This window comes from Hemiscyllium ocellatum, chromosome 35 (assembly GCF_020745735.1).
Source record: "Hemiscyllium ocellatum isolate sHemOce1 chromosome 35, sHemOce1.pat.X.cur, whole genome shotgun sequence".
NCBI classification, from domain to species: Eukaryota; Metazoa; Chordata; class Chondrichthyes; order Orectolobiformes; family Hemiscylliidae; genus Hemiscyllium; species Hemiscyllium ocellatum.
Genome location: NC_083435.1, coordinates 39,140,878 through 39,152,375, shown reverse-complemented (window position 1 = coordinate 39,152,375; position 11,498 = coordinate 39,140,878). Strand labels below are relative to the sequence as shown.

General features: G+C 42.4%; 1 protein-coding gene across 1 annotated transcript; it reads right to left on the bottom strand.

Annotated features, from left to right (window-relative positions):
- Positions 1-5,900: 5,900 nt before the first annotated feature.
- Positions 5,901-9,111, bottom strand: LOC132832990 (zinc finger protein 271-like). Its single transcript, XM_060851254.1, has 2 exons — positions 9,029-9,111; positions 5,901-7,789 (listed from the first exon to the last, which is right to left on the bottom strand). The coding sequence occupies exon 2, from the start codon at positions 7,308-7,310 to the stop codon at positions 6,108-6,110; it is 1,203 nt and encodes a 400-aa protein (XP_060707237.1). The 5' UTR covers positions 7,311-7,789; positions 9,029-9,111; the 3' UTR covers positions 5,901-6,107.
- Positions 9,112-11,498: the final 2,387 nt, after the last annotated feature.

Here is an 11,498-nt window from a genome sequence, read left to right as displayed (position 1 = left end):
AGAGTTAAACCATTTCCCCCTTTCTTAGCTGTAGGTGCACCCTAGTTTCCAAAATAATTTTCCAGACTCAAGCATTTTAAATTCTCTTTTGAGAAATGTTAAAAATAGTTTCTTTTTGTGTCAACTAAAACCTTCTTTGATCAAAGTCCTTTTTAGTGATTCTAAGAATGTTGTTTACACAGTTTCTTCTCTTATCTGATGAAATACATAGTAATTGGAATGAGGTCAGCCAGCTGGACATCATAGAATATGAGTTCCCTCATTGGGACTATTAATCTGGTCCAATCAGGGAGCCCTGGCTGACATATAAAAAGAAAGTGGATGTCAAGAGATATTCTGATGAGTAGAGAGATATTGCTGCTCCATAAAGGACTGTTCGTGACTTGATGATGGGCTACTGACCTCTGTTGAGTTATTTTAGTGGTGATGAGAGTAAAGCATGTTCCTGAAGAAACTCACTCACAACAGTCATCTTTGAGTTGGGATAAGCATTTCTTATATCATGCCTTTGTTTGGGAAGCTTGACTCGTTCAACCTTGCCCTTGAGGACTGGACCCAGTATGTTGAAAAAATGCATTATTTTCCCAGGCAAATGACACTGTAGCAGATTTTAAAACCAGTAGTTCTCCTGACAGCCTGTGGAGTTACAGCCTTTTCTGTCATTAGGAAGCTAACTAGACCAGAGGCTCCAGATTCTAAAACCTTTCAAGAACTGACTGACATTGTTAAGGAATATTACGATACCAACCCTCTTCTAATTCTGAAATGGTGTTGCTTTTACTCAGCAATTTGAACCAGGGAATCTGTATTGGGGCCTTTGACTAGGTTAAGAAGACTGGCAGAGGGCTATGAATTTGGTTTAACCCTTTGTGAGATGCTTAGAGACTACTATTAATGAAATTAATTATGTAACCATGCAAAAACACCCACTAGCTGAAGCCAAACTGGACTTCAAACAAGTGCGACAGGCTTTATCATTGCATAAAGTTGCAGGGTACACCATGGACACCCTCATCAGTCTGACAAAGCTTAGGGAACACCACTTGAGTGCAGGCAATTGCATAGCTTCACTCAGGACATATCCTGTTTAGAGGGACTCTAGGTCAGCCCACAGCAATGCCCCAAAACAAAACCAAGCCTCAGCCAAATGGTTAAAAGTTTCTTCAGTGTCCTGGCAAGCCATTATTGTTGTTGCTGGCATGCAAACACAAGATCTAAGTTCATAGGTCAGTATCCAGGAGAGTTCATGCACTGGAAAGTCCACCTACCTGTGATGTGGAACAGTTAAATTGTTTAGCAATATCCAAATCAAAACCAATCAAGATAAACATCTGGTTCTGGATTAGAGGTGCTGGAAAAGCACAGCAGTTCAGGCAGCATCTGAGGAGCAGTAAAATCAACGTTTCGGGCAAAAGCCCTTCATCAGGAATACAGGCAGAGTGCCTGACGGGTGGTGAGATAGATGAGAGGAGAGTGGGGGTGGGGAGAAAGTAGCATAATAGGTGAGTGGGGGAGGGGTGTAATAGGCCGGGGAGGAGGGTGGAGTGGATGGGTGGAAAAGAAGATAGGCAGGTAAGACAAGTCATGGGGACAGTGCTGAGCTGGAAGTTTGGAACTGGGGTGAGGTGGGGGGGAGGGGAAATGGTTATATGGTCATCCGGTGCATACCAGTGCAGCCATATCAGTTTTTAATAAAATACATTCTAGACTCCAGGCCTTAACTTTGCACAAGATTCCAGTGAAATAATTCCACAGAGGTAGGTATCCTGTCACTTGGTAATCCTTTATTTACACATGAACAGCCTTTGACTATAGTTCTGCCTCTTCAGAGTCAGGTATCAGAGTGTGAGTATCTCTGACACTCCCCTTTTCATCTGTCAAGCAGGCCTCCCTGATTGGACCAGATTAACAGCCACAATCAGGGTACTCATATTCTATAAGGTCCAGTTGGCTGACCTTGTTACAACCATTTCACTCAGCTAGACTGAGAACCTATACCGGCAAACTGTTACAGATTAAGGGTACAGTTTCAGTTCTGGTTCCTTATGAAAAGTAGTTGGCTCAGTTACCAGTGATTGTAGTAAAGGGCTTGGGCCTAAGCTTAATGGGGCAAAATTGGATAAGAGATATTCACCTTGATTGGCTCAATATTTTTCAATTAGAAAACTGCTACCTGAGTGAAGTCCTAATTAAATACCCAGAAGCCTTCCAGGAAGAGCTGGGATTGCATGTTGACCAGGAAACAATTCTGACCAGTGCCATTTGCCTTATAGCGAAAAGTAGAGGCAGGAATCAGAAGACTGAAAAGCGAAGGAAGCATGAAACCTTTCTAATTCATGGAATGGGCAATACCAATCTTACCAATTTTGAAGCTGGATGGTTCAGTTTTCTTTTGTGGGTATTTTAAACAAACAGTAAACCTTTTCTTACAGCTGGATAAATACCCAACCTCTCGGCTAGAGGATTTAAACGCAAAACTGGTGGAGTAGGGAGGAGTGGTGGTCTCCTTCATGAAGCTGGACATGAGGCACATTTACTTGCAATTGCATTTAGACCAAAATTCCCAGAAGTATGATACAATTAATAATAATAACAGCTTGAACCAATATTCAAGATTGCCATTTGGGATATTTTCAGTCTGTTCAAATTTCAGTGGATGATGGAGAACATTTTTGCAAGGTGTCCTCAGGTCACCATTTACCCAGATAATAGGGAAATCTGATAAGGGACATTTACAGAACTTGATTAGTATGAAGGCATTCTTCCACAGCAGGTTTACACCTAAGAAGGGAAAAATGTGTGTTCTAAATCCCCCCAAGTGACTTACTTGGGCTACAGACTTGACAAGACCAGGTTACACTTGTTGGAAGAAAATGTGAGGGTGATCAAAAGTGTCCCAGCTCCCATGTCTATCCAGGAGATTTGCTCATTTCTTGGGCTGGTAAATTTTTATGCAAAGTTCAGACATAAGCTGATGCACCCTTGCACCTTTGCATCAACTGCTAAAAATAAAAGAATGAGCCTTGGAAATGGTCAGATAGACAAGCCCTAGCTTTCAATGAAGTAAAGAAACAGCTGTCATCATCTGAGGTGTTGGCACACTATGATCACAAGAAAGATCCAGTATTATGTGCAATCCCTCCCCATATAGCACTGGGATGGTAATAGCTGATAGGTGGCCCAAGGAGAGGACCACCTATTAGCTTACACATCCAGGACCTGGCTAATGCAGAGCTTAAATATGCCCAAATAGAAAAAGAAGGTATTGGCAGTCATATTTTAGAGTCAAGACGTTCTTCTACAGAGGAGAATTTGTGTTAATCACAATCACAAACCCCCACTTGGTCTGCTTAAAGAGGACAAGACTATGCCATCCATAGCTTCAGGCTGCATTCAGCAGCAGTCTCTAATACTAAGTGTTTCTAATAAGTTAAAACACTGTCAGGGAAGTTAAGTAGCGAATACAGTAGAACTTTGATTATCCGGCATTTGATTATTCACATTTCGGATTATCCGGCAAGATTGCAAGGTCCCGATGCTTGACTAAACTGTGTTATCTAGCATTCGATTATCTCAACAAAATACCCCCCGCCATGTTGTTCAGATAATCGAGGTTCCTCTGTACATTGAGCCGCCGCCCATTAGCAGGTACATACATTACCGGTGGTATCCCCAATGGAAGCATCTGTAATGATATTAAACTTTCTGGATATGCCCCAGGCACAGCTAACAATATCAGATCTTAGACACTGAAAGAGGCAGTCCCTTCCAAACTGAAACAACTGGTATTAATGGGGGAAACCAAAAGGCTGTTTCAAGTAGAACTGATACCTTTTTGGATCCAGAGAGACCCCATATTGTTATGGGGAGCAAGAGTGACTGTCCCAAGCAAAGGTCACTATTGAATACTAGTTGGACTTCACCAGGGCCATCCAGGGGTCTGCAAAGTGAAGATGTTGACAAAGAGTTATTGTAAGAGTTAGGTCATGAGAATAGCCAGATAAACCTTGGACTCAACTGCATATCACCTGTGCAGGTCCTTTGAGTGGGTTCAATATTCTTAGTCAAGTAGACACCCACTCAAAGGGGTTAGACATGCATAGCAACCATTCATCAAACACTGAATGGGACATCAATAGAAAAATTGCACGCATGTTTTGCAACGAACACAGTCCTGAAGTCTTGGTCACAGATAACAAGCCATTACTTACCAGCAGAGAGTTTGGTTATTTCTTAAAGTCAAATGGAATTTGGCATATAAGGGCAGATTCTTACCACCCATCATCCAATAGCCTGGTAGAAAGAACGGTCCAAACTATGAAGGCTGGATTGAAGAAATAGCCTCACTCGATACCAAGCTGTCACAGTTCTTGTTTGATTATAGGACAACCCCTCATGCAACTACAAGGATTGCACTGGCAGAGTTGCTAATGCATGGAAGACTCTACACTCGGTTCAGTCTGATCTTCCTGGATCTGGGGGGGATGGTGATACTACAACAGGAACTCGAATGCCACAACTCAGACTCCACTCAGAGAGACAGTTTGATACAGGAGCCAAAGTTTGATGCAAATATCATGCAAATGGCCTCACATGGGCAAGAGGCATGGTTGACAAAAGTTCAGGACTAGTGGCCATATAATGTTCGGGTAGGTGGGACAATCCTCAATAAACATATGAATCATACGAATGCCATGAACTCTCAAATGATGCGGGAACAAAATGTGCCCTACCTCTCAGAACATTTGGGAATGCTGCCAGAACCTATGGACTCACCCTCTCTGTCAAACATTGTTGAGTCTTCAGAATCAGAGAAGTAGCTACCTCAATGCTTTTGCTGCTGAGTGAGGTGCTCCTGGCACAAAAAAAATGAGCTCCTGTGTATTACATGCTGCCTGTGTCGAATGCCAAGTCAGAGGAATTTGTCCTGAAGCTAAAACAACCCAGTAGGCTCTCCAAGGTAAAGGGGTGTCAGAGATACCGCCACTCTGGTGCCTGATTCTGTAAGAGGAAGTACTATCATGAAGGACTGTTCACATATAAATAAAGGGTGACTTGGTGACAGGATACCAGCCTCTGTGGAGTTGTTACAAAGAAAATATGTTTTTACAACCTTTCAGAGCTACTAAATATCTTTAAACTAATTTAGCTATAGCTGTCAAAAGAAAACATTTCCCTAGACTGTCATGACAGCAAGGAATGCACATACCGGTCTCCAGCTAAATGAGTCTGCATGCTGTTTCAAAGCTCTCTCTATTTATCTGAGCATACATACTAACCTAACAATTCAGAGCAAGAGCAGATCACTTGTTTCATCAAGCCTGCTACACATTCAATAAGAACATGGTTATTCTGCCTGTGCCCTCAACTCCACTTCCTTGCCTCTCCCCAATAGATTATTGATTGAGGAAGAAGTCAAACGCTCTTTTTCTGGCTTAAAAATATTTAACAAAGCTGTCTGAGGAAGAGAGTTCCAAAGACTCACAACCCTGTATTTGAAACTTGTTCTGCTCTCTTCCCACAGGAGAAATATTCTTTCAGCATCCACCTGGTTGGATGCCCTGAAAATCATGTGTATTTGAAGCAGTTTGCCTCCTATTGTTCAAAACTCCAATGGATATAGGCCAAACCTGTATAACTTTTCCTTGCATGGTAACCTATTCATCCCAGGAATCACGTAAAATCAAACATTTCTGAACTGCTTCTAATGCCGTTACAATATATCCTTTTTATAAAAGAAGACCACCAATATTATTGCCACCTCACCAATGCCAGGTACAACTGCAGCAAAACATTTTTTCATTCACCTTGCAATGATATTTGGTCTTTTTAACCAAAGAACGAAAAAGTTTAATACAAAAACTAAAATTTATCTAAAAAAAACTCTAAATATTCACAGTGCAACAAAATACTTCTGTGCAATTACAGAACTGCTTTCTCCCACATAAAGTTCACAATTGAAGACTTCCTCCTCTGAGTTGATCCCCTGATGGAATATGGGATCTGATGAACTCAAAAAGAATTGTTGTACACCTCACTGGAGAACAGTGTCTCCTCTCTGGGTGTGTTGGTGTGCACAGAAGGATGTTGAATGATTTCTTGCACATTTAGCACGATGAGAGATTCTCAACTTTGTGAATGTATTTGTGCACACAGAGGTTTCCAAGCTGTGAGAATGATTTGTCACACACCTCACACGTGAATGGTTTCTCCCCTGTGTGGATGTGCCAGTGTTTCAGCAGGGCTGATGATTCTGCAAAACCCTTGCCACACACCTCACACTTGAACGGCATTTCCCCAGTGTGAATGCATTGGTGGGCACGGAGGTTTGATGATCTCAAGAATGATTTGCTACACACTTGACACGTGAAAGGCTTCTCTCCAGTGTGAGTCCGTCGGTGTCTATGGAGGTGCGATGAATCTGAGAATGATTTGTCACACATCTCACACTTGAACGGCTTCTCCCCAGTGTGAATGCGTTGGTGCTTTATCAGCGATGATGACTGTGTGAAGGCTCGGTTACACACCTCACACTTAAAGGGTTTTTCACCTGTGTGAGTCATCTGGTGTCTCAATAGATGGTATGTTTGAGAAAATGCCATCTCACAAATTTCACATTTGAAGGGTTTCTCCCCTGTGTGAATCCTCTGGTGTATCAGGAGAGTTGAGGATGTTGCAAAACCTTTATTACAAGCTTCACACTTGAAGGGTTTCTCCCCTGTGTGGGTTGTCTGATGCAGCAGGAGACTCCTTAACTGTGTGAAGACTTTGTCACATACCTCACACTTAACTGCTTCCTCCCCTGTGTGAATGCGTTGGTGTGCACGGAGGTTTGTTAACTGAGAGAAGGATTTGCCACACGCCTCACATTTGTGTGGTTTCTCCCCGGTGTGAATTTGTTGGTGAGCACGGTAACTTGATGACTGCCTGAATGATCTATCACACACTTCACATGTGAATGGTTTCTCTCCTGTATGAATGCGTTGATGCTCGCGGAGTGTGGATGGCTGTGAGAATGATTTGTTGCACACATCACATGTGAAAGGTTTCTCCCCCGTGTGGATTCGCAGGTGCACACGCAGCGTCCATGACTGTGAAAATGATTTGTTACACACTTTACAGGTGAATACATTTGCTCCTTTATAAATGCATTTGTGTACACGGAGGTTCGATGAACTTGAGAATGATTTGTCACACACTTCACATGTGAATGGTTTCTCTCCTGTGTGAATTCGTTGATGTTGCACAAGTGCTGAAGATTTTGTGAAGACTCGTTCACACACCTCACACTTGAATGGCTTCTGTTCCATGATGCAACTCTGCTACTGAAATTGTTACAGAAAGATGCACACTGCGTGTTGGGAGAACTTACAAGTCTGTGGAGTCCTCTTCGCACATCTCACGGTCTATTAGGCTCTCACACATAAGGATATGTCAGTGGCTCATGAGGCTCGATGAATGGTTGAAGATCTCACCACACTTGGAGCCACTCACACTTCTTCCCAGCCTCACCCTGACCGATCACCCACAGCCGAACCTTCAGAAAGGTTGTTCTGATGGAAGGCTCCATACCACTGACCAGTTTCAGGTCTGATAATATGTCAAAGCTCCCCGACCCAACTAATTTCCAGATGGGTGGTTTCACTCCCCAGCTTTCTCTGTGTTCAGCAATGCTGTGAAGGGACTGGATGTTTTCTCACAGTTCTGCAGTTGTTCCTTGGGTGATGGTCAGGATCTATCTGCAGTTCTATCTGCTCTGTATTCTCTGATGTAAGATGGTGCAATCTTTCTGTAAAACAGAAAAAGTAAACATAATTTCCTCCAATTCCCTCTCCTCCTTTGCTGAAAGGGCTGACTTCTCAGTTACAGACTGTACCACAGTGACTGTCAGTCTGCTATTCCTTTGGCTCTGGGAATTAAACTTGACTGAAACAAACCTTCTGTTTGTGAGGAAACTAGATAGTGAGCAGGAGCAGACAATATGGCCACTTTCTTTCTTTAGCACAGCACCCCATCGTCCAGGTGCTCTGAGGGCAACGGAAAAGGCAGTCAAGCAGAGTATGTTACTCAAGACCAGTTTTACCCTTACAGCACGTGTTTAGTTTTGCAAATTTTGAAAGATCTCGCTTTTGTGTCTGAAATTATTTGAAGAAAACTCACTGGGCTGGAAATGCTAGACAAAGGGCTTATGTCCGAAACGTCGACTCTCCTGATCGTCGGGTGCTGCCTGGCCTGCTGTGCTTTTTCAGCACCACACTCTTGACTCTGGAAATGCTAAAAACTTAGGAACATACTGCTTTAGTGTAGCTGTTTGAAAGGTTCTGATTTATTCTGGGAAATTAGAGAGACTGCACTCACTCAGATTACACATCCCAAATTTAGCTGTCAGTCACAGCGCTGGGCAAAATTATCAAATTTAAACCCAGGTTTTAGGAAATGACCAAGGCGATAAGCATTCAAAGAATTTCAATAAATATACATCTCTTCTAAAAATTGATTCCGGATCAATTATTAATATAAAATCTGAGACTGACAGGTTTTGAAGGTTTGAAGGGGAAAGCACGGGAGAATGGAATTCACAGATGTATCCTGAACTCACTGAATGACGGGGCACTCTCAAGACACTCAACGATCGACTCCAATTCCTATGTACAATCTCCCAGAGAGGCAATATTCCCTGAACACGGCTGCGCAGCAGTGCCACATTCTCACAGTGAAACAGCGAAAATTACAGCCCACGGGATAATAATCAGTTCTCAACACACAGGGAACGCAACACCTGGATATCAGCGTGAATCCTCAGACACTCTGCATCTCCCAGATAATGACACCTCACCTTCTCCTATTCAGGAATGAGCCATCAACAAAACTCAGCCTGGAAATCAGAGGGAAATGCTTCCAATAAACACATTCAATATCTAACACACAGCTCCAGTCACACAGTTCAGCACAAAGCACCGAGTAAACAGCTCTCTCAGCTGGATCTTCTCACACAGCATAAGGGACATTTCCACCCCTGATTACCCACAGGATAGTCAGACTGCCTGAAGATCGGTGTGGATATTATGGGGTACAATTTGTATAAAAGCCGCTCCTTCACTCACCATCTCCTCACTTGGTTTTCAGTCCCTATAGGAAGTGAACCAGCTCTGGAAGAGGAAGAGGAGACAATGGGCAGAGTGGGTGGACTCTCTGATTGACGTCTCTCACAGTCAATACAAATATTTCTGGAGCAACATGAGTTTCCTGAAACTTGGGAAACTGACCGGGGAAATGGAGCAGATCAAGTGGGAATTTAAACTTGTCATTGTCCCATCTGAATAAAACCTCACTTTTTTTTAATTTCAAGAATAAACTTTATTCATAAAATTATTTGGATCTCTATACAATTGGCCATGCCATTCTTGTGCACACATTGCATTGCTTTACATACAGACATCGTTAATTTATCTTCCCTATATACAAGTCTGTACATAGACTATCCAGCTCTTCCGGTGAGGTGTCAGCAGAGCCCAAATGACTGGGTGGGCCCCCTGGTCTTCTTAGGCAGACAGATGTTACATGTTGGTCTTTCCCACTGTGACTTGGCGGCAGCTATCCCAAGCTTCTGCCAGAATACAGTACTCCTTTTCCTTTTGTAAGGTATAGGGTTAAAATTGTACAGAATAAGGGAACAGGTGCTGCTTCTACAAAAGCTTGCATTATAGAATTAGGCTGCTCATGTGTTAGAAATGAAAATTCACTTCTAAATAATCGCTCTGGACAAATTCAAGAGAACAAAGATTTTATTAACAAATTCTGCAGAATCGGACGCCTTCCCAAAGAAAAGCGTCCTGAGCATTACAAGGTCTCTCATTATATACAGCACAAGTCCCTCCCCTCTTTGACTCCAAAGAGTCACGGGGTTCACATTCTAAACTAGCAGTAATTTTCCGTTATGCTCTCATTGTCTCAAATCCTGACCACATAGAAAAACACAGGGTCGTTCTTCTGCTCTGTGGTTCTGCAGCAGGTTCAAAGCAGGTCAACAGACATCTCACATTTTATTCTTGTCCTGTGGTTTCACAATACATCAGCAGATGTCTGGATTTGTTTCTCCATTCTGTTAACACAAAGCCGACCCTTGCACCAAGTAGCTTGTTTCTTATTAACTGTTAACACTTCCCCATTCTGAGGGTTCAATGCTGACAATATTTTAAGTACAGAAATGGTTATACAAAGAGAGCTTAATAGCATCAGAAATCTGGGTTTTAAAGCAGCAAAAAGTTTAGCTTATTCAATATGATAATGCTCACGTTTAAAGATTATACTGCCATGCACATCTTAATAATTCTTATTAAGCCAGATCTCACTCTCACATCATGCAAATACTAAACAGTGAAAAGCGAAAACAGGTAGAATTATCTATGACTAATAAGGCAGAGCAATCGTGGAGCAGGATGTACCAGGCATAGGAGAAGCAAAAGCAGGTAGAATTATCTATGACTAATGGGGCAGAGCAACCGTGTAGCAGGATGTACCAGTAACAAGAGAGTAGTGTGCCAGTCGCAATTTAGTCGGAATTTAGTTTGGCAGGATGATCGCATGAAGACAGCAAACTATGCCAGGATAGTCACATATAAGGAATGAGATAAGTAAGAGTAAGGGGCGGCAGGCATCAGAGTAATGGGAGAAGTAAACAGAGGCAGAGAGAAGCTAGACAAAGGCAAAGTGAAACTAGAGCTTGTAATAGGTTACACACTACAGCAAAAGTAACCAATGGGGTGAAAGTGGAGAACCAAGAGACGCAGCTGAATTGCAAAAATCAGAATGTAACCCTCAGATCAAGGGTTTAAGTAGTGCCTTGGTGGCTGGGATTGAGTTCTAGTAGTTAATAAGGGTCTAACGAAGTAACTCAATATGAGCTGTGCCAAGGGTAAGGAAAAAGCCTCCGGGAAAAAAAATGGAAATGGAGGCAGGGTCCCTGACAACATACCTCCAGAAAGTCCCTCGGGCAGGATGTTGTGGAATTGGAAAAATAGTACTTGTGCAAGGGAAAAAGATGATTAAATATTGTTGCTTTGTATGGACTAAGAAATCCTGACTAAAGTATGGATCGGACGAAGACTGGGTTTGTAAATATTTGAATTCATATGTCAACAGAAAACAGCCTTTCAGTCAGAAGGAATCAGATTATGCTTTGTGTTGGAAGGGCTAGTAGCTGAAGGGCTACTGAGGGTACACTTCGTAACTAAATCATGGCCAGACATCCAGAAAAATTTTCAAAAGATAGAGGGGTAAAGCGAGAAGCCTCTAGAGTTGTTGTTGCGGGAAGGTCAGAAAGTGTCTGTGAGATATGGTGTGTGTGTGTGTGTGAGAGAGAGAGAGAGAAAAGAGCTATACAGCTAACAGAAAGTTTAATCCTTTGTGATTCGTTTTGAATGCACATTTGTTTGTTGGTGATTGAATGTTTGTGGTTTGTTCCCTGGATCTTCAGATCCGGGACTATTTTGAATCTG

What these genes read in the sequence shown, in the direction of transcription:
- LOC132832990 (XM_060851254.1), bottom strand. Translation starts at nt 7,310, where the DNA reads ATGGAACAGAAGCCATTCAAGTGTGAGGTGTGTGAACGAGTCTTCACA.